At 49.7% G+C, this 23342-nt stretch overlaps 1 protein-coding gene across 1 annotated transcript in view; it reads left to right on the top strand.

Moving 5' to 3' along the window:
• The window catches only part of LOC115170583 (rap guanine nucleotide exchange factor 2-like), a 153006-nt gene that overhangs the window by 80877 nt on the left and 48787 nt on the right, over positions 1 to 23342 (top strand). Inside the window, 1 exon segment of the mRNA XM_029726850.1 lies at positions 6167 to 6334. Within this exon segment, the coding sequence (XP_029582710.1) occupies positions 6167 to 6334 (168 nt within the window).

Raw genomic sequence — 23342 nt, 5'->3', positions numbered from 1 at the left:
AGGCTGGCTGGCTGGCTGGGACTGGCTGGCTGAGACTGGCTGGCTGACTGAGACTGGCTGGCTGGCTGGCTGACTGAGACTGGCTGGCTGGCTGACTGAGACTGGCTGGCTGACTGAGACTGGCTGGCTGGCTGAGACTGGCTGGCTGGCTGACTGAGACTGGCTGGCTGGCTGACTGAGACTGGCTGGCTGGCTGAGACTGGCTGGCTGGCTGAGACTGGCTGGCTGGCTGACTGAGGATGAGGCTGGCTGAGGCTGGCTGAGGCTGGCTGAGGCTGAGGCTGGCTGAGGCTGAGGCTGGCTGAGGCTGAGGCTGGCTGAGGCTGGCTGAGGCTGAGGCTGGCTGAGACTGAGGCTGGCTGAGACTGAGGCTGGCTGGCTGAGGCTGGCTGGCTGGCTGAGGCTGGCTGACTGGCTGAGACTGGCTGGCTGGCTGGCTGGCTGACTGAGACTGGCTGGCTAGCTGACTGAGACTGGCTGGCTGGGACTGGCTGGCTGAGACTGGCTGGCTGAGACTGGCTGGCTGGCTGGCTGACTGGCTGGCTGAGACTGGCTGGCTGGCTGACTGACACTGGCTGGCTGGCTGACTGAGACTGGCTGGCTGAGACTGGCTGGCTGGGACTGGCTGGCTGGGACTGGCTGGCTGGGACTGGCTGGCTGAGACTGGCTGGCTGAGACTGGCTGACTGGCTGACTGGCTGGCTGAGACTGGCTGGCTGGCTGACTGACACTGGCTGGCTGGCTGACTGAGACTGGCTGGCTGGCTGACTGAGACTGGCTGGCTGGCTGACTGAGACTGGCTGGCTGGCTGACTGAGACTGGCTGGCTGGCTGACTGAGACTGGCTGGCTGGCTGACTGAGACTGGCTGGCTGGCTGACTGAGACTGGCTGGCTGACAGACTGAGACTGGCTGACTGAGACTGTCTGACTGAGACTGGTTGACTGAGACTGGCTGACTGAGACTGGCTGACTGAGACTGGCTGGCTGAGACTGGCTGGCTGGCTGACTGAGACTGGCTGACTGAGACTGGCTGGCTGGCTGACTGAGACTGGCTGGCTGGCTGACTGAGACTGGCTGACTGAGACTGAGACTGGCTGACTGAGACTGGCTGACTGAGACTGGCTGACTGAGACTGGCTGGCTGACTGACTGAGACTGGCTGGCTGGCTGACTGAGACTGGCTGGCTGACTGACTTAGACTGGCTGGCTGAGACTGGCTGGCTGGCTGAGACTGGCTGGCTGGCTGAGACTGGCTGGCTGACTGAGACTGAGACTGGCTGGCTGACTGAGACTGGCTGGCTGGCTGACTGACTGACTGAGACTGGCTGGCTGGCTGGCTGACTGACTGACTGAGACTGGCTGGCTGACTGACTGACTGACTGAGACTGGCTGGCTGGCTGACTGACTGACTGAGACTGGCTGGCTGGCTGACTGACTGACTGAGACTGGCTGGCTGACTGACTGACTGACTGAGACTGGCTGGCTGACTGACTGACTGACTGAGACTGGCTGGCTGGCTGACTGACTGACTGACTGAGACTGGCTGGCTGGCTGACTGACTGACTGACTGAGGCTGGCTGGCTGACTGACTGACTGAGACTGGCTGGCTGACTGACTGACTGAGACTGGCTGGCTGACTGAGACTGGCTGGCTGGCTGACTGACTGTGGCTGACTGACTGACTGTGGCTGACTGACTGACTGAGACTGGCTGGCTGACTGAGACTGAGACTGGCTGGCTGACTGAGACTGAGACTGGCTGGCTGACTGAGACTGGCTGGCTGACTGAGACTGGCTGGCTGACTGAGACTGAGACTGGCTGGCTGACTGAGACTGAGACTGGCTGACTGAGACTGGCTGGCTGACTGACACTGAGACTGGCTGGCTGACTGAGACTGAGACTGGCTGGCTGACTGAGACTGAGACTGGCTGACTGAGACTGGCTGGCTGGCTGACTGAGACTGGCTGACTGAGACTGGCTGGCTGACTGAGACTGGCTGACTGAGACTGAGACTGGCTGACTGAGACTGAGACTGGCTGACTGAGACTGGCTGGCTGACTGAGACTGGCTGGCTGACTGAGACTGGCTGGCTGACTGAGACTGAGACTGGCTGGCTGACTGAGACTGAGACTGGCTGGCTGACTGAGACTGAGACTGGCTGGCTGACTGAGACTGGCTGACTGAGACTGGCTGGCTGGCTGACTGACTGACTGAGACTGGCTGGCTGGCTGACTGACTGAGACTGGCTGGCTGGCTGACTGACTGAGGCTGGCTGGCTGACTGACTGACTGAGACTGGCTGGCTGACTGACTGACTGAGACTGGCTGGCTGACTGACTGACTGAGACTGGCTGGCTGACTGACTGACTGAGACTGGCTGGCTGACTGACTGACTGAGACTGGCTGGCTGACTGACTGACTGAGACTGGCTGGCTGACTGACTGACTGAGACTGGCTGGCTGACTGACTGACTGAGACTGCTGGCTGACTGACTGACTGAGACTGGCTGGCTGACTGACTGACTGAGACCTGGCTGGCTGACTGACTGACTGGACGGCTGCTGACTGACTGACTGAGGGCTGGCTGACTGACTGACTGAGAACTGGCTTGGCTGACTGACTGACTGAGGCTTGGCTTGACTGACTGACTGAGCTGGCTGGCTGACTGAGACTGGCTTGGCTGACTGAGACTGAGACTGGCTGGCTGACTGAGACTGGCTGGCTGACTGAGACTGAGACTGGCTGGCTGACTGAGACTGAGACTGTGGCTTGCTGACTGAGACTGGCTGGCTGACTGAGACTGAGACTGGCTGGCTGACTGAGACTGAGACTGAGACTGGCTGGCTGACTGGACTGGCTGGCTGACTGAGACTGGCTGGCTGACTGAGACTGGCTGGCTGACTGAGACTGGCTGGCTGACTGAGATGAACTGGCTGCTGCTGACTGAGACTGGCTGGCTGGCTGAGACTGGCTGGCTGGCTGACTGAGACTGGCTGGCTGACTGAGACTGAGACTGAGACTGGCTGGCTGACTGAGACTGGCTGGCTGACTGAGACTGGCTGGCTGACTGAGACTGGCCGGCTGACTGAGACTGAGACTGGCTGGCTGGCTGACTGAGACTGGCTGGCTGGCTGACTGAGACTGGCTGGCTGACTGAGACTGGCTGGCTGGCTGACTGAGACTGGCTGGCTGACTGAGACTGGCTGGCTGACTGAGACTGGCTGGCTGACTGAGACTGGCTGGCTGACTGAGACTGGCTGGCTGACTGAGACTGGCTGGCTGACTGAGACTGGCTGGCTGACTGAGACTGGCTGACTGAGACTGGCTGACTGAGACTGAGACTGGCTGACTGAGACTGGCTGGCTGACTGAGACTGTGGCTGGCTGGCTGGCTGACTGAGACTGAGACTGTGGCTGGCTGGCTGACTGAGACTGAGACTGTGGCTGGCAGGCTGACTGAGACTGAGACTGGCTGGCTGACTGACTGAGACTGAGACTGGCTGGCTGACTGAGACTGGCTGGCTGACTGAGACTGGCTGGCTGGCTGACTGAGACTGGCTGGCTGGCTGACTGAGACTGGCTGGCTGGCTGACTGAGACTGAGGCTGGCTGACTGAGACTGGCTGGCTGACTGAGACTGAGACTGGCTGGCTGACTGAGACTGAGACTGGCTGGCTGACTGAGACTGGCTGGCTGACTGAGACTGGCTGGCTGACTGAGACTGAGACTGGCTGGCTGACTGAGACTGAGACTGGCTGACTGAGACTGGCTGGCTGACTGACACTGAGACTGGCTGGCTGACTGAGACTGAGACTGGCTGGCTGACTGAGACTGAGACTGGCTGACTGAGACTGGCTGGCTGGCTGACTGAGACTGGCTGACTGAGACTGGCTGGCTGACTGAGACTGGCTGACTGAGACTGAGACTGGCTGACTGAGACTGAGACTGGCTGACTGAGACTGGCTGGCTGACTGAGACTGGCTGGCTGACTGACTGGCTGGCTGACTGACTGCTGGCTGACTGAGACTGAGACTGGCTGGCTGACTGAGACTGAGACTGGCTGGCTGACTGAGACTGAGACTGGCTGGCTGACTGAGACTGGCTGACTGAGACTGGCTGGCTGGCTGACTGACTGACTGAGACTGGCTGGCTGGCTGACTGACTGAGACTGGCTGGCTGGCTGACTGACTGAGGCTGGCTGGCTGACTGACTGACTGAGACTGGCTGGCTGACTGACTGACTGAGACTGGCTGGCTGACTGACTGACTGAGACTGGCTGGCTGACTGACTGACTGAGACTGGCTGGCTGACTGACTGACTGAGACTGGCTGGCTGACTGACTGACTGAGACTGGCTGGCTGACTGACTGACTGAGACTGGCTGGCTGACTGACTGACTGAGACTGGCTGGCTGACTGACTGACTGAGACTGGCTGGCTGACTGACTGACTGAGGCTGGCTGACTGACTGACTGAGGCTGGCTGGCTGACTGACTGACTGTGGCTGACTGACTGACTGAGACTGGCTGGCTGACTGAGACTGGCTGGCTGACTGAGACTGGCTGGCTGACTGAGACTGAGACTGGCTGGCTGACTGAGACTGAGACTGGCTGGCTGACTGAGACTGAGACTGGCTGGCTGACTGAGACTGGCTGGCTGACTGAGACTGGCTGGCTGACTGAGACTGAGACTGGCTGGCTGACTGAGACTGAGACTGAGACTGGCTGGCTGACTGAGACTGGCTGGCTGACTGAGACTGGCTGGCTGACTGAGACTGGCTGGCTGACTGAGACTGGCTGGCTGACTGAGACTGAGACTGGCTGGCTGGCTGACTGAGACTGGCTGGCTGACTGAGACTGGCTGGCTGGCTGACTGAGACTGGCTGGCTGACTGAGACTGAGACTGAGACTGGCTGGCTGACTGAGACTGGCTGGCTGACTGAGACTGGCTGGCTGACTGAGACTGGCTGGCTGACTGAGACTGAGACTGGCTGGCTGGCTGACTGAGACTGGCTGGCTGACTGAGACTGGCTGGCTGACTGAGACTGGCTGGCTGGCTGACTGAGACTGGCTGGCTGACTGAGACTGGCTGGCTGACTGAGACTGGCTGGCTGACTGAGACTGGCTGGCTGACTGAGACTGGCTGGCTGACTGAGACTGGCTGGCTGACTGAGACTGGCTGACTGAGACTGGCTGACTGAGACTGAGACTGGCTGACTGAGACTGGCTGGCTGACTGAGACTGTGGCTGGCTGGCTGGCTGACTGAGACTGAGACTGTGGCTGGCTGGCTGACTGAGACTGAGACTGTGGCTGGCAGGCTGACTGAGACTGAGACTGGCTGGCTGACTGACTGAGACTGAGACTGGCTGGCTGACTGAGACTGGCTGGCTGACTGAGACTGGCTGGCTGGCTGACTGAGACTGGCTGGCTGGCTGACTGAGACTGGCTGGCTGGCTGACTGAGACTGGCTGGCTGGCTGACTGAGACTGAGGCTGGCTGACTGAGACTGGCTGGCTGACTGAGACTGGCAGACTGAGGCTGGCTGACTGAGACTGAGGCTGGCTGGCTGAGACTGAGACTGGCTGGCTGACTGAGACTGGCTGGCTGACTGAGACTGGCTGGCTGACTGAGACTGGCTGGCTGGCTGGCTGACTGACTGAGACTGGCTGGCTGGCTGACTGACTGAGACTGGCTGGCTGACTGACTGACTGAGACTGGCTGGCTGACTGACTGACTGAGACTGGCTGACTGACTGAGACTGGCTGGCTGACTGGCTGGCTGGCTGACTGACTGATTTAGGCTGGCTGGCTGGCACTGACTGTGATTGACTCAATCTGAATCACATCAGGGCAAGGTATCTCCCTCTCCCTTTTTCTCTCTCCCCCTCCATCCCGCTCTTGATCTCTTGATCTATTACTCTGTTTTTGTCTTTCGTTCACACCCTTCCCTTGCCCATTCTTTCTGTACCTCTCTCTCTCACACACACATCCTTCTCTCTTTTTCCCCCTTCTCCTGGAGTTGTGAAAGCTCCCGTTGATGTCGGAGAGGAGTGTTGATGCGCAGCCCACAAACGTTGCTATTTTTACGCAGTGAGAGGGGAGGGAGGAGGGGGAGGAGGGGGCAAGGAAAAGAAGAGCCAGTCACTCCTTTCTTTCCTCCTACCCTGTTTCCCCAGGTGGACTATATGGAGGAAAATGAGGAGTACTTCCAGAGGCAAGCATCACACCGACAGTCCCGCCGCAGGTTCCGCAAGATCAACCAGAAAGGCGAGCGACAGACCATCATCGACACGGTGGACCCGTACCCCACCGGCAAGCCGCCCGTAGTCAGGGGATATCACACGGTGAGTCCCTTTTAGCTACCTGGCTCTTCCTCTGTCTTAGTTAGCAACTAGGGTGTTGTGTATTGCTGGACACGCATGTGGCGCGAAGATGGAGCGTCCAGATTGTGTAGTTTGAGTTTCTGTGTTGGCTTAACTTAGTCCTTGCCTTAGCTGGTCGGATGCTAACTTGTGTAGCCTACTATTTAGTACCTTATAGCCTGGTCTGGGTAGCCTACTAGTTAGTACCTTATAGCCTGGTCTGGGTAGGCTACTAGTTAGTACCTTATAGCCTGGTCTGGGTAGGCTACTAGTTAGTACCTTATAGCCTGGTCTGGGTAGCCTACTAGTTAGTACCTTATAGCCTGGTCTGTGTAGCCTATTAGTTAGTACCTTATAGCCTGGTCTGTGTACACCCTTGTTACTGCTTTGCTGAGGTCTGTATTTATGTTGTTGTCAATGTATTGTGTTTGCTGTAGGCTTGCTGTGCCTTGTTTCACCCTGGTATTATAATTCTACCCTCCTGGCTACCTGTTCTCAAAACGCATTGTTCCATGCTGTGCACTCTTTTGCTGTAGGCTACCTTATATACCTTTATCTGCACCCTCACTGTTAGCCCTTTTAAAGGCTATAACCTCCTGTGTAGTCATCTTTGGACCCTTTCTCTCTAGAACTAGTGTCCCTTTGCAACACCCCCTATACCCTTTACTCATTCCCTTTACTCAATGTGCATGTCTCCTTCACTCCATAACCCCAAGTGCATATTTACTGTGTCCCCTATTGCTCAAGTCTGTGTCAGGGTGGTTGTTATTCTGCGCTGTCTGTCAGGGGGGCTGTTGTTATTCTGCGCTGTCTGTCAGGGGGGCTGTTGTTATTCTGCGCAGTCTGTCAGGGTGGTTGTTGTTATTCTGCGCTGTCTGTCAGGGTGGTTGTTGTTATTCTGCGCAGTCTGTCAGGGTGGTTGTTGTTGTTCTGCGCAGTCTGTCAGGGTGGTTGTTGTTATTCTGCGCTGTCTGTCAGGGGGGTTGTTGTTGTTCTGCGCTGTCTGTCAGGGTGGTTGTTGTTATTCTGCGCAGTCTGTCAGGGCGGCTGTTATTCTACACAGTATAGCTTAAGGAGTTCCCTGCATGTAGTTCAAGGCACACACTGTGTTGAGTCACCCACTAGGAGTTGATATGGATGGTTATTGTAGAACCAGTTAGTTTCTCCAGGAAAATCAGCAAGAGGAGGACTGGAAAGGAGGGAAGAGAGGGAAGGGGGAAAAGAGCAGTCAATGTGGAAAACGGAACAGGGGCCCTTTTCATCATGTGGTCCCATAGCTGCCCACCCCCCACATTCTAAAAGGGCAGCATGTGTGGAGACGGAGTCTCTTATTTTCCAATGGAACAGCCCACAGTCCTCTGAGGTGGCCACAGCAGTGCCTGAGAGGGGTCCTAAAGTGTGCCTTGTTCATGGGAACCCATATTAACTATAATGAAGTGTTCACTTACAAAACATTAGGAACACCGGCTCTTTCCTTGACAGACTGACCAGGTGAAAGCTATGATCCCTTATTGATGTCACCTGTTACAACCACAAGGATTTTTAAGCCTCGAGACAATTGAGACATGGATTGTGTATGTGTGCCATTCAAAGGGTGAATGGGCAAGACTAAATATTTAAAGTGCCTTTGAACGGGGTATGGTAGTAGTTGCCAGGCTCACCGATTTGTGTCAAGAACTGGAAAGCTGCTGGGTTTTTCACGCTCGACAGTTTCCCATGTGTATCAAAAATAATCCAGGGCATCCAGCCAACTTGACACAACTGTGGGAAGCATTGGAGTCCACATGAGCCAGCATCCCTGTGGAATGCTTTCGACACCTTGTAGAGTCCATGCCCCAACGAATTGAGGCTGTTCTGAAAAGGGGGTGCAACTCAATATTAGTAAGGTGTTCTTAATGTTTTTTGCACTCTGTATATGCATTACAATTATGTGAACGCACCCCATATTGCTATTCATGGGAACCCATGGAAGTGCACTAAATGTTCACTAATGATGTGAACACATCCCTTGGGCCATGTTGTTATTTTCCCTAAGCCCCAGTTCTGCCCTATTTCAGTCCATTCCTCCCATTCCTGGCATTCTCAAGGGATGGTGTCGACAAGAGTACCCTGGCTTGTTTGAAATACCATTGAAAGTCTGGGTTTGCCATACAAAGCAGAAACACGGCAGACATCATCCAACCCTCCCAAACCACCCCCTAATTTTACAATGACTCTGACATAAAAACACACCCTGAACTTTCACATGGCCTGATGTCGCCTGTCACAAAATTGTAGTTCTCCTCAGAGACTCTGTGGGAAGAATACTTAGGTGCCATGGTAACAAGTAGTCCCGAATGGCCATTGGTGGAGTGCGCTTTAAGCACAGTAGTGCAGAGGGAGCAACTTCAGATGAGACTGGGATTTTCCTCCCAAACCCTAAGGTGCTTTTAGAGGTAAAAAATGCTGCAGAGAGAAACTTTTGACGTGGGGAATAGGGAGAGCGAGAGAGCAGCGGTGGAAGCTAAAGGATTCACTCACATTTAAGGCCCTTAAAATCTGACTTGGTAGACAGAGTGTGTGTATTACGGGGACATTGGTCTTGTCTATACGTTTTATTTTGTCGGGATTCCCTTTAACACAAGGGGCCTTTCATTTAAGGTATGTCTTTTCTAATCAATCTGCTCTGTCCCTACTTTCAAATTTTCTTCTTAAATATATCCTTATTGCCATCTATGGTTGATTAGGAATTTGCTTTATAATGTGCAATATATAGGATCCTCTTAAGTATGGGCATTCCCTCAGTGTGGACCATCACAATTGAAGGCCCTCCAGGCAGAGTGCCAAGACTTTGTTCCCCCAACAGTGGACCTGATTTGACCAACATCTACTATGTCCTACAAAATTGTAACTGGGATATTGCCAATGGCGTGCTAACCTAGCACTGGTGGTCTCCTTGGGACTTCTGGTTCTGTGTGTAGCCCAATGTCCTGGTCTTCCCTTGAAAAAGACGCTCCCAAGGGCAAGTAGCTGAATAAATAAAGGATTGTTACCACTTGCCAGACATTTATTTTACCTCAGAAATCCCAGAAAGCAAAAATGTTCCAAATGAAAAGCCTACAATCCTGGCGGTGACATGAGGCTAAGGCTCGTAGCTACTGAAACACTAGCCATGATAAAGGACAAGTTCCAAATGAAGATGCAGTAAAATATCCTTAAAAATGGTTGTCCATTGTGGGTTAGGCAAACTGTGAAATCTTAGAATGCATCACACGCCGCACGCACGCGCTCAGACGAGGTCGGCTACACTGACTGACCCCCTTGTTCTGTCCTCAGAATGGTCAGCTCCTATTCATTCTGGCTCTCTTTATTCTATTTCTCCCTCTCTCTCTGTCATGATATGATGTAATTCATGTCCATTCAATGAGTTTGTCAACAGTGTGGTTAGATGTTTTATTTTTCATTTTTTTACTTTTACCCTTTTTTTCTCCCCAATTTCGTGGTATCCAATTGGTAGTTAGTGTTGTCTCATCGCTGCAACTCCCGTAACGACTCGCGACAGGCTAAGGTTGAGAGCCGTGCGTCCTCTGAAACACAACCCAACCAAGCAGCACTGCTTCTTGACACAATGCCCACTTACCCTTGAATCCAGCTGCACCAATGTGTCGGAGGAAACACCGTGCACCTGGCGATCGTTTCAGAGTGCACTGCGCCCGGCCCGCCACAGGAGTCACTAGTGCGCGATCGAACAAGGACATCCCTGCCGGCCAAACCCTCCCCTAACCCGGACGACGTTGGGCCAATTGTGCGCCGCCCTATTGGTCTCCCGGTCGCGGCCGGCTGTGACAGAGCCTGGACTTGAACCCAGGTTCTCTAGTGGCACAGCTAGCACTGTGATGCAGTGCCTTAGACCACTGCGCTACACAGGAGGCCTTTGGATGGAAGTTTTATCTCTGATGGTGTTTCTCTCTTTCTCTAAATTTTTCTTCATCACTCTCTATCTTAGAATCTTTCCATCGCCACCAGAACGGATGAGTAATCTCTTTCTTCTGGGTCCGCCCAGTGGCCGCCAGGTTCTTGCCGAGGCCCTGAGCAGCTGTTCCCTAATTACCATGGTGCAACGCACGTGGCCGGCGGCAGCCTCATCGAATCAATGCCCCTCAGTTCAACCTCCCCTCCCACCTCCATCTTAGTATCCAACCAACCATGTGCTCATTTGCGTCCGTGATTGGTGTTAATTGTTTCTATATAAAATGTAAACTCCACAGAGTTGACCAAAGTTATTGCTTTTAATGATGATTCCCGAAACCGTTTTGTCTCACAATATGGGCACTCACTGAACGCAATAAGGGCTTTCTTGCCTTTTCTCAATTGTGTGTGTGTGTTGAGGCTTAGTGAGTCTTGGTGTATACGGTCTCTTTTATGCCCAACCAGTGAAAGAGTTTCTTCAGCTAGCTCCTCAGTTGTCATGTGAAACAGGAAAAGGAGGATGGGAGTGTTTGGCTCAATGAATAATGTACATGTTTGTGTATTTCAAACCCTACCCTGCCCAACTGGTGCAGAGTAAGGCTTTTTAACAGCCGCTCATTGCAGCTGCTGAAGCTTCAGGCCTAATTCTCTCTTCCTCCCTGAGTGACATGTGGCATGTTTGATAACACTCATCTTCCTCTGCTTTTTCTTTTCATGCTTTTCATTTCATCCTGAATGCTCCCAGGAATGCATTAAAGCTCAGGTACTGTATCTGTTAACAGTGTTGGTGAGGGTGGGTGTCTGTCTCACTCATGACTGTACGTAGTTTTACCTTGTTAATTATAGACACTCAGACAGACCTTTTCATTTGATGGTGTCTGAAATGATAAAGGTGTTTTTCCCATTTACTCCTAACAGTCAAATGCATTGTGCTAAAAAAATACTTTTACTTCTAGCTATATTATTGGGGCATGAATTGAAAAGCTATTGTGGTTGTATAGAGATTTACAATGTCACATCTGAAAATGACTCAACTATCCTGATATGGATAGCAAATGTAAATATGTTCAGTTAGAGCAGTGGTTCCCAAACTGTGGGGTCCTCTAAAAAAAAAAGTCTGGCTTTCAGCTGACTCTTGAAAGTTGTAATAGTAGAATGCACGAGGTGCAATTTCGAAATTGGGTAGTGCATCATCAGTTTTCCTCTTGTCATGTCAGTCATTGCATACATTAGAGAGCTATTTATAACTTGTCAGAAATGTCCAGAACAACTAGCCCATGTCAGCTAACGTTTTTTTTATCCCATAGATGTTGTAGTAACATTCAAGTCACTCGTATCACATGAATACACGTTAGACATGGCAACATGAATAGAGATGTTCCCAAATGCTGGAAGGGGGGCCTGAGTGAAAGTTTGGGAACACTGAGTTAGAGATATAAAGCAGAAATGGAATCTGGTCACACAGCCTACAGGTAATCATGTAGCCTACAGTGCAGTGAGCATGATAACCATGATTGCTGTACCTCTTAAAAGGATTATGAAATGATATAATGAGTGTAATTTAGCTGTTGGAGGAACATCTAATCTCATCTGCTGAACAACGTCATTAGTGGGTTTGGAGAACAAGAACCCCCCCCCCCAAGATGTTTTATTGTCACGTACAAGCTCCTGATTCAATCCAAACTAATAATTGGGTTTGTGAACTTTGACAAAATATATATTTTCTAGTGCACTGTCTGGGCAGTTCTACATTTTTTTGGCTATTGCTTTAGATTGAGTATCACTCCTTAAATATAGTATCCTCAGACTTTATCTATCACATATCACATATTCCGATACTACAATATCCCCATATTCCGATTTGGCTCCAGGATGCTGCCTGCGCCGGATGGAATCGGATTGGAGAGGGTGAAGAATAGGAGCTAGGTGAGCCGGGCCCAAAACTAAAGAGAGGAGTGAGACTAACCTGTTAGACAGACGCTCCCGTGGAAAAGCAGGGGTCCTATTTTTAGAGCTGTCTTTTGTGAAGGCCTGTTCTGTACCTAGGTTCAGCTGCTGCACGGACACAAGAGCCTCAGGTTTAAAGGATTTACACTATAACAGAGACAGATCCATGGACTACTGTAATGACCAACCAGTGACTGACCAGAGACAGATCCCTGGACTACTGTAATGACCAACCAGGGACTGACCAGGGACAGATCCATGGACTACTGTAATGACCAACCAGGGACTGACCAGAGACAGATCCATGGACTACTGTAATGACCAACCAGGGACTGACCAGAGACAGATCCATGGACTACTGTAATGACCAACCAGGGACTGACCAGAGACAGATCCATGGACTACTGTAATGACCAACCAGGGACTGACCAGAGACAGATCCATGGACTACTGTAATGACCAACCAGGGACTGACCAGGGACAGATCCATGGACTACTGTAATGACCAACCAGGGACTGACCAGAGACAGATCCATGGACTACTGTAATGACCAACCAGGGACTGACCAGAAACCAATCCATGGACTACTGTAATGACCAACCAGGGACTGACCAGAGACAGATCCATGGACTACTGTAATGACCAACCAGGGACTGACCAGAGACAGATCCATGGACTACTGTAATGACCAACAAGGGACTGACCAGGGACAGATCCATGGACTACTGTAATGACCAACCAGGGACAGATCCATGGACTACTGTAATGACCAACCAGGGACTGACCAGAGACAGATCCATGGACTACTGTAATGACCAACCAGGGACTGACCAGAGACAGATCCATGGACTACTGTAATGACCAACCAGGGACTGACCAGAGACAAATCCATGGACTACTGTAATGACCAACCAGGGACTGACCAGGGACAGATCCATGGACTACTGTAATGACCAACCAGGGACTGACCAAAAACCGATCCATGGACTATTGTAATGACCAACCAGGGACTGACCAGAGACAGATCCATGGACTACTGTAATGACCAACCAGGGACTGACCAGAGACAGATCCATGGACTACTGTAATGACCAACCAGGGACTGACCAGAGACAGATCCATGCACTACTGTAATGACCAACCAGGGACTGACCAGAGACACAGACAGATCCAAGGACTACTGTAATGACTGACCAGGGAGACAGATCCAAGGACTACTGTAATGACTGACCAGGGAGACAGATCCAAGGACTACTGTAATGACTGACCAGGGAGACAGATCCAAGGACTACTGTAATGACTGACCAGGGAGACAGATCCAAGGACTACTGTAATGACTGACCAGGGAGACAGATCCAAGGACTACTGTAATGACTGACCAGGGACTAACCAGAGAAAAAAGTGTTTCCTTCTCTCATTTCATCTTCCTTTTCTTTACTATACTTAGACATTTGAAGATCAGTAGAAAGAAAAGTAGGCCTGTGGAGGGAAATGGGCTCTAGTGGGGGTCATATCAGGCCATCTAATCTCTCTCACTGTCCCATCTCTGTCAACATTGGACAATGACATCATGGCTGTCCTGTTGTCACAAGCAGGGTATGCCTGGCTGGGACAGTGTGTACACTTTCCCTCCTCTCTTTTTCATATTCCTGTTTCCTATCAGGGAGACTGGGGGAAGGTGTGGGAGACATGGTGCCTGGCTTACCTTAAGATAGTTGGTGACAGAGTGTTATCAAGTCATAGTTGGTGACCTTCCATAGCAATCCTTTAACCCGATTTGGAACTGTCTCGATACTCTTCATCTCCTTACTCAATCTCATGTAGTCCCTCGGTTGGTCACACAGTCACACGCAGCAAAGATGAAATGTTTTGTTGCTGATCTAATGGTGTAGTGTAGTATTTGGTGGTCTTTACCAAGCCCTGTTCATTTGTAGGGTTAAACACAAGTCACTGTTGGTCTTGTTTGCACAATGCTCAGACCCACTTTCATCAATTTTGCGGACTGAGTGTATCTGTTCAATGTCCGAACACGTTAGTGTGTTCCTAACACACATCTTAGTAAAGACGGGTGTCTACTCCTATACTTCTGAATGTTTTTCTCCTGCTAACTTGCCCTACGTCTTGGGAGGAGTCTTGGACTATTGTTTCAAAAGCTTCTTCCTCACCCTCTCCTCCCCTCCTCCTAGTGGGCCACTCCTTTCCGTGTTTGGCTAGGAAATCCTCTCCACTTCCTGCCCGGAAAAGGAAACGCGCCCACGCCAACACCTGCCAACACGTGCCAACAGAAGCACAATACCCTGACACCTCTTGAAGTCGCACAGGTGGCGTGGGAACGGTAGTCAGGAAAGAGGCATGAGCCTCTTGTGTTCTCTGACAGGAAGTCAACCCTAGAGGAGCAGACTGTAGCAGTGTATTCATATTTTTTCTTCTATAAGTCACGGGCCTGGCCCCTTATTGATATGCACAGTCTGCTATTTAACAAGGCTCAAGACTGTTTCTCATGCATGCTAATTAGCTAAGGTAGCATGCATAATGTACTGTAGAAATTGCAACGTCAAGATCGATACTGGCAGTGTGGTAGCATCCGTTCTAGTCGCTTTTGTTAGTTTGACGGATGCCAATCGCTAACCAGTTGTTAGCAAGGTTTTATATTAGTTGGAATAATCAACCATTTGCAAAACTACAGTCAAGCTAAGCCTTAGATTTAAAGCCATCCGTAATAGATCTAGTCTTGTATGCTATTTCTCTATTTCTTAAGTAGCCAATGTTATTCAGTGATAAGAGCATTTGCATTGGTTAACCTTTGAAATGTGTACTTTTAGTGTTTAGCTGGCAGTGTCTGTACTGGCGTTGAGTTTTAGCTGAGGAGCCTCGTCTTCGTACTGGTAGTATGACCAGCTACTGTACTGTCTGAATGGGGAAGTAAAAGTCTGAAACATTTTTACTCATCATGAAGAGAAAAAAAAATAAAGCCTACTTTTCCAAAAATGTTTGTCAGTGTGCACATTGTTAATGATACAACTGACTGTAAATGCTTTAACTGAAAAAGCCACATTAAGAGAAAAAAGCTTATGTGCTTTGTATGACCCCCTACAGCATGTCTCTGTACATACGGTATGAGAGTGTCTGTGTGCTTTTATCTTCCTTACCGTGGTAATGAGCTTTTTACGACCCAAATGCTATGCATCAGCAGGCAAACAGCATCACGTGATCCAAGCCCATAATGCATGGAACATACTTATAGGCATAGTGGTTAGCAGGGAACATTAGAAAGGGCTGACGTCGAAAGGCTCACCGCCCCCCTCAACTGAATCTGTGACTGCATTAATGTTACTCTCCATTAGCACTGTCACATCAGTGTCACAATCAACTACAATCAATGCGCCCCTGCCTTTCCTTTGTATTTAGATTGAGATTGTTCAGCAGAATGTCAACCCCATAGTCTACATCCCAAATGGCACCCTGTTCCCTACATAGTGCACTAAAAGTAGTAGTGGTCAAAAGTAGCTAGTGCACTATGTATGAAATAGGATGCCATTAAAGGGAACCATTAAAGGGTGACCTAGAGTTTCTGGCTCTTGTCCCCAGACTCGATCCCCACCACAGTGATGTAATGATATAATGACGCCCCTAGCGATTGTTGCCAACAATGCTAATGACCGGGCCATCAGCACCAGAAGAAAGCACCTGAGCTTGGCGATGCATTACATCATCGCGGGGGGTGGAGAGGGTGACGGGATTCATGTCATAGTGGGTCTTCATGTCCTATTGGTTGGCTGGAGGCCGGCCGACGATAAATACAACCCCTGCTTTCGAGGTATTCTCTTAACATAATAACTATACAGTGAGTACGTGAACAAATAGCCCTTTCCAGAACGACTCAATACATTACTATTCTGTTGACCCTATCAATATAGAATATAGAACAGAATATCTGCATCAGAGCCATATATAGACATACTGTATATGTCTGTTCGCTATATATCATTTTGATCAGAATTTGTTTTCCTATCCAACCCTGCAATAACAAGAACCACCGTAGATCACTTGCTAATGGAAGGAAATCTGATGTTGAAGAAAGGCAGCATGGTGGCAACACATATTTTGTCTGTGTAAGAAAGCGCTTTTGTTTTTGACTGTCATTGTAGGAACACCGCTGGGTTTTCCTATTTGCCCAAATTGGCAGTTTCTTATTGTGCAATTTGAAAATATCAGCTGAGCACCAACCCTATTCCCTATATAGTGTTCTACATTTGACCAGGGACTATACAGACTATGTAGAGAATACATACATTTGGGACGTGGCCTTGAAATACCCTTTCAGCCATTGTTCGCTGTGCTTTATCATTTAAAGCACTGTTCTTCTCACATCTCAGTGTCCGTCAGCAAGCCTGGCCCACTGGCCTCATATTTGACTGGGGCTCTTTGTGTTTCCAATAACCAGAAGCCTTCCTAGGGGTATGGGTGTACCCTGGACACAGTTATACACTCCATGCACATACTGTACATGCATGCATACAGTATACACACACACACACCAGGCATACAGCACATGTGTGGTCATTTGATGGTTATATCAGTCCTGTCTGTAATGTGATACCACAGTGCTGTGTAATGTGATACCACAGTCCTGTCTAGAGGTCGACCGATTATGATTTTTCAACACCGATACCGATTTATTGGAGGCCCGAAAAAGCCGCTACCGATTAATTGGCCGATTTTTGCATTTTTATTTTTTTTTTATGACAATTACAACAATACTGAATGAACACTTATTTTAACTTAATATAATACATCAATAAAATCAATTTAGCCTCAAATAAATAATGAAACATGTTCAATTTGATTTAAATAATGCAAAAACAGTGTTGGAGAAGAAAGTAAAAGTGCAATATGTGCCATGTAAAAAAAGCTAACGTTTAAGTTCCTTGCTCAGAACATGAGAACGTGAAAGCTGGTGGTTCCTTTTAACATGAGTCTTCAATATTCCCAGGTAAGAAGTTTTAGGTTGTAGTTATTATAGGAATTATAGAACTATTTCTCTCAATACGATTTGTATTTCATATACCTTTTGACTATTGGATGTTCTTATAGGCACTTTTGTATTGCCAGTGTAACAGTATAGCTTCCGTCCCTCTCCTCGCTCCTACCTGGGCTCGAACCTGGAACACATCGACAACAGCCACCCTCGAAGCAGCGTTACCCATGCAGAGCAAGGGGAACAAGTACTCCAAGTCTCGAAGCAAGTGATGTTTGAAACGCTATTAGCGCGCACCCCGCTAACTAGCTAGTCATTTCACATCGGTTACACCAGCCTAATCTTGGGAGTTGGTAGGCTTGAAGTCATAAACAGCGCAATGCTTGAAGCACAGCGAAGAGCTGCTGGCAAAACGCATGAAAGTGCTGTTTGAATGAATGCTTACGAGCCTGCTGGTGCCTACCATCGCTCAGTCAGATTGCTCTATCAAATCATAGACTTAATTATAACATAATAACACACAGAAATACGAGCCTTAACTCATTAATATGGTCGAATCCGTAAACTATCATCTCGAAAACAAAACGTTTTTCCTGTCAGTGAAATACGGAACCGTTCCGTATTTCATCTAACGGGTGGCATCCCTAAGTCTAAATATTCCTGTTACATTGCACAACCTTCAATGTTCTAATTACGTAAAATTCTGGCAAATTAGTTCGCAACGAGCCAGGCGGCCCAAACTGTTGCATATACCCTGACTCTGTGTGCAATGAACGCAAGAGAAGTGACACAATTTCACCTGGTTAATATTGCCTGCTAACCTGGATTTCTTTTAGCTAAATATGCAGGTTTAAAAATATATACTTCTGTGTATTGATTTTAAGAAAGGCATTGATATTTATGGTTAGGTACATTCATGCAATGATTGTGCTTTTTTCGCAAATGCGCTTTTGTTATATCATCCCCCGTTTGGCGAAGTTGGCTGTCTTTGTTAGGAAGAAATAGTCTTCACACAGTTTGCAACGAGCCAGGCGGCCCAAACTGCTGCATATACCCTGACTCTGTTGCAAGAGGTGACACATTTTCCCTAGTTAAATGAAATTCATGTTAGCAGGCAATATTAACTAAATATGCAGGTAAAAAAAATATACTTGTGTATTGATTTTAAGAAAGACATTGATGTTTATGGTTAGGTACACGTTGGAGCAACGACAGTCCTTTTTTGCGAATGCGCTCTGCATTGATTATATGCATCGCAGGACAGGCTAGATAAACTAGTAATATCATCAACCATGTGTAGTGAACTGGTGATTATGATTGATTGTTTTTATAAGATAAGTTTAATGCTAGCTAGCAACTTACCTTGGCTTCTTACTGCATTCGCGTAGCAGGCAGGCTCCTCGTGGAGTGCAATGTAAAGCAGGTGGTTAGAGCGTTGGACTAGTTAACCGTAAGGTTGCAAGATTGAATCTGTCGTTCTGCCCCTGAACAAGGCAGTCATACCACCGTTCCTAGGCCGCCATTGAAAATAAGAATGTGTTATTAACTGACTTGCCTAGTTAAATAAAGGTGTAAAAAAATTATACTTTTTAAAAAATCAGCAAATCGGTGTCCAAAAATACCGATTGTTATGACAACTTGAAATTGGCCCTAATTAATCGGCCATTCCGATTAATTGGTCGACCTCTAATCCTGTCTGTAATGTGATACCACAGCCCTGTCTGTAATGTGATACCACAGCCCTGTCTGTAATGTGTGTGATACCACAGCCCTGTCTGTAATGTGTGTGATACCACAGCCCTGTCTGTAATGTGATACCACAGCCCTGTCTGTAATGTGATACCACAGCCCTGTCTGTAATGTGATACCACAGCCCTGTCTGTAATGTGATACCACAGCCCTGTCTGTAATGTGATACCACAGCCCTGTCTGTAATGTGATACCACAGCCCTGTCTGTAATGTGATACCACAGCTCTGTCTGTAATGTGATACCACAGCCCTGTCTGTACTGTGATACCACAGCCCTGTCTGTACTGTGATACCACAGCCCTGTCTGTACTGTGATACCACAGCCCTGTCTGTACTGTGATACCACAGCCCTGTCTGTACTGTGATACCACAGCCCTGTCTGTACTGTGATACCACAGCCCTGCCTGTACTGTGATACCACAGCCCTGCCTGTACTGTGATACCACAGCCCTGCCTGTGATGTGATGTGATGGAGGGGTCAGTGACCAGACTGCTACTCTCTCTGACACACGTGTGCCCCCTTCTCTCGCTCGCTCTCACTCTTACACTCTCCCTAAATCTTGTTGTGTCCCTATGCTTCTGTCGCCACAGCAACCAACAAACACCCCGCGGGGGCAGGTCATGCTCAGTTGCTGTGGTTACTATACTCCAGCGGTGACATTGTCATACTGATTTAAAGCGATTCAAAGCAACACCATTTGTCTCCAAATCCATATTCCTCTTTTGTTTTATTACATGCTGTCTGAATAGGGCCCTTCTTTTCTGTCTCTGTCTCTCTCTCTGTCTGGCTCTCTCTCTGTCTGTCTCTCTGTCTGTCTGTCTCTCTCTCTGTCTGTCTCTCTCTCTCTCTGTCTCTCTCTCTCTCTCTGTCTCTCTCTCTGTCTCTCTCTCTGTCTCTCTGTGTGTGCGTGCGCCCAGGAAATGGCTTTCCCTGGTTCCGTTGCCATGCCAACTGGCTGCAGCCGTGGTTGACTGCTGAAGTGAGAGTGATAATGGCATTACTCACTCTGGGCTCCTCTCTCCCCTTCTCTCCATTGACCCCTTTTGATTTCTGTGTGTTGCTCTCCTTTGCATCCTCTCTTCCCTGCCTATTTTCTCTGTTTATTATCTGTTTCTAACCAGCCTATTCATCCTCGTTCCTCTCCCTACATCCACCCCTCCCTCAGTCTCTCCTTTTCTCTGTTTCTCTATCATTCTCTCCTCTTTTTAAGCTGTGTAGAACAGCAGGCACCAGCGGCTGCTCTCTCAGCCTCAGTGAGGGAGGTCCCTATTCAATCCCCCGTTCACCCCTCCCCAATACACACACTGACATATACACGTCCCCCTGCTTTGGTCGACAAATGAACCAGGAGTAGTGTTAACAAAGCATCACGGGGGCGGTGGCTCCTACATTTCAGACTAATCTAATGGTGCGTGAAGCCTAGTGAGCGAGTCGGTGTGTGCGCGTTTGTGTGTACAGCCAGTGGACGTGTGTGTATGTACAGCCAGCCTACCATCGACAGAGAGCAGAGCAGGGAGGGAGGGAGAAAATGAGAGGTAGGATGAGGGAGCGAACGTGAGTGAAAGTGCTGTCAGCCATTTTAGCCATTTTCTTTTTAAACATTTTCCCCCGGCTTTATGATCCACACACCAGAGCTCATTGGAGGAGGAATCTACCTTGTTGGCATCAGTATCAAAAGAAAGAAGGCACGACCAGCATCCTCTTGGGTAGTCAGATCTTTCTTTTTTTGCATCCTTGCGTTGGCAGACCATAGCGGGGGCTGTGCAAGCTGGGCTGTCCTCTCGCTGGAGTTAACCCCCGATACAGGGCTGCTGGTGCGTCTGAAACCGTGGCCAGCTTCAGCAGATACTCCCTGAGCATCACCCCCTCTCTTCCCAGAGAGAGAGAGCGAGAGCCCGGTGGATAGCCGAGAGGGAAGGAAGATGGGGGAGAGGCGCGCTGCCGTATAGATAGCTGGATAAAGAATGTTACATTTTAGCCCAGCGTATATTGTATCATTATGAAACCATTAGCAGCATCAACCAGCCATGGAGTCCCGAGCCAGCAAGATAAAAACCTGGTAAGTATCGACGTGCGCATTTATTTTGCTCTATGACCCACTCTCTGGATATGATTATGTACCCTATAATGGCTGCGCGTCGGGTTTCTTTCGAGCCGCGCCAAGATTAATGAATATGCAGGGCCCAGCCCACTATAACCCAGCGCAAGACCGGAGCATGGACTCACTGAATCACAACCTTTATTTAGAAGCAGTAGTGGTGTAGGCTAGTCGCCATGTGCTCGTAGCACAGTCTCTCGTCGCAAGGCAGGGTGGAGGGGTTTACGACCATGACTCCGGAGTGTCTGTGTTCCTCATACATTTTTATGATGCACTTAGGATACAATACTTTGATTGTATCTTTCTGCATGATGTGCTCCTAGAAAAAAGACTAGCCAACTTCTTGTGCAAATGCAGTAGCCAACATGTATCGTAGATTCGTTTTTGCGAGGTTGGGTGTGTTGTGACGTGCGGGTTGATGGGGCAGCCTTCGTGTGGGCTGCTGTCCATGGTGCTAGTAGTGACAGCCAGACTTGAGACAGCGATCAGGCAGACGTTTGTAGGCTACTGAGCGATCTGCACTTGAGCTGTAGGTGAATTGATCAGCTGTCAGCAACCGCTGGCATCACTCAACCCTCCGAGGCCTCCTGCCTAGCTGTAAGTCACAGAGAGAGACGGATTGGGGAGGGTAAGTTACATCTATCAAGCACACAGATTTAGCCTTCTCTCTCTCCCCTCTTTCTTTCTCTCTCCTCCATCCCTTTTATCTCCTCCTCAGCAAGCAAGCAGTAGGCTAGTTTGTAATATTAATATAATGCACATATTAATTAGTGAAACAGTGGGAGAGCACAAACATAAGAGTATCATATTTCTGGAGCAGTGACATCATGCCCATGACTAATATGTGGAAATTGCATGTCTATTTAGTGAGAGTAGGTGGTTGTCATAGTAGCATGGCTATTATGAGTTAGTGTATCTATTTGCTTCTCTCTTTCTGTCTCTCTCTCTCTCTCTCTACCTGTCTCTGTGTCTCTCTCTACCTGTCTCTGTGTCTCTCTCTACCTGTGTCTCTCTCTCTACCTGTCTCTGTGTCTCTCTCTCTACCTGTCTGTCTCTCTACCTGTCTCTGTGTCTCTCTCTCTACCTGTCTCTGTCTCTCTCTCTACCTCTGTCTCTGTGTCTCTCTCTACCTCTGTCTCTGTCTGTCTCTCTCTACCTACCTCTGTCTCTGTGTCTCTCTCTACCTACCTCTGTCTCTGTGTCTCTCTCTACCTACCTCTGTCTCTGTGTCTCTCTCTACCTACCTCTGTCTCTGTGTCTCTCTCTACCTACCTCTGTCTCTGTGTCTCTCTCTACCTACCTACCTGTCTCTGTGTCTCTCTCTCTACCTACCTACCTGTCTCTGTGTCTCTCTCTACCTACCTACCTGTCTCTGTGTCTCTCTCTACCTACCTAGCTGTCTCTGTCTGTCTCTGTCTCGCAAACATAAGAGCATCATATTTCTGGAGCAGTGACATCATGCCCATGACTAATATGTGGAAATTGCATGTCTATTTAGTGAGAGTAGGTGGTTGTCATAGTAGCATGGCTATTATGAGTTAGTGTATCTATTTGCTTCTCTCTTTCTGTCTCTCTCTCTCTCTCTCTACCTGTCTCTCTACCTCTGTCACTGCCTCTGTCTCTCTACCTGCCTCTGTCTCTCTACCTGCCTCTGTCTCGCTACCTGCCTCTGTCTCGCTACCTGCCTCTGTCTCGCTACCTGCCTCTGTCTCGCTACCTGCCTCTGTCTCGCTACCTGCCTCTGTCTCGCTACCTGCCTCTGTCTCGCTACCTGCCCCTGTCTCGCTACCTGCCTGTCTCTGTCTCGCTACCTGCCTGCCTCTGTCTCGCTACCTGCCTGCCTCTGTCTCGCTACCTGCCTGCCTCTGTCTCGCTACCTGCCTGCCTCTGTCTCGCTACCTGCCTGCCTCTGTCTCGCTACCTGCCTGCCTCTGTCTCGCTACCTGCCTGCCTCTGTCTCGCTACCTGCCTGCCTCTGTCTCGCTACCTGCCTGCCTCTGCCTCTCTGCGTGCCTACCTCTGCCTGCCTCTCTGCGTGCCTACCTCTGCCTGCCTCTCTGCGTGCCTGCCTCTCTGCCTGCCTCTCTGCGTGCCTACCTCTGCCTGCCTCTCTGCGTGCCTACCTCTGCCTGCCTCTCTGCGTGCCTACCTCTGCCTGCCTCTCTGCGTGCCTACCTCTGCCTGCCTCTCTGCGTGCCTACCTCTGCCTGCCTCTCTGCGTGCCTACCTCTGCCTGCCTCTGTCTCTCAAACGTATCATATTTCTGG

This window comes from Salmo trutta, chromosome 3 (genome assembly GCF_901001165.1).
Source record: "Salmo trutta chromosome 3, fSalTru1.1, whole genome shotgun sequence".
NCBI classification, from domain to species: Eukaryota; Metazoa; Chordata; class Actinopteri; order Salmoniformes; family Salmonidae; genus Salmo; species Salmo trutta.
The sequence above is the reverse complement of the archived record's forward strand: the minus strand, read 5'-3'. Positions and strand labels throughout refer to the sequence as shown.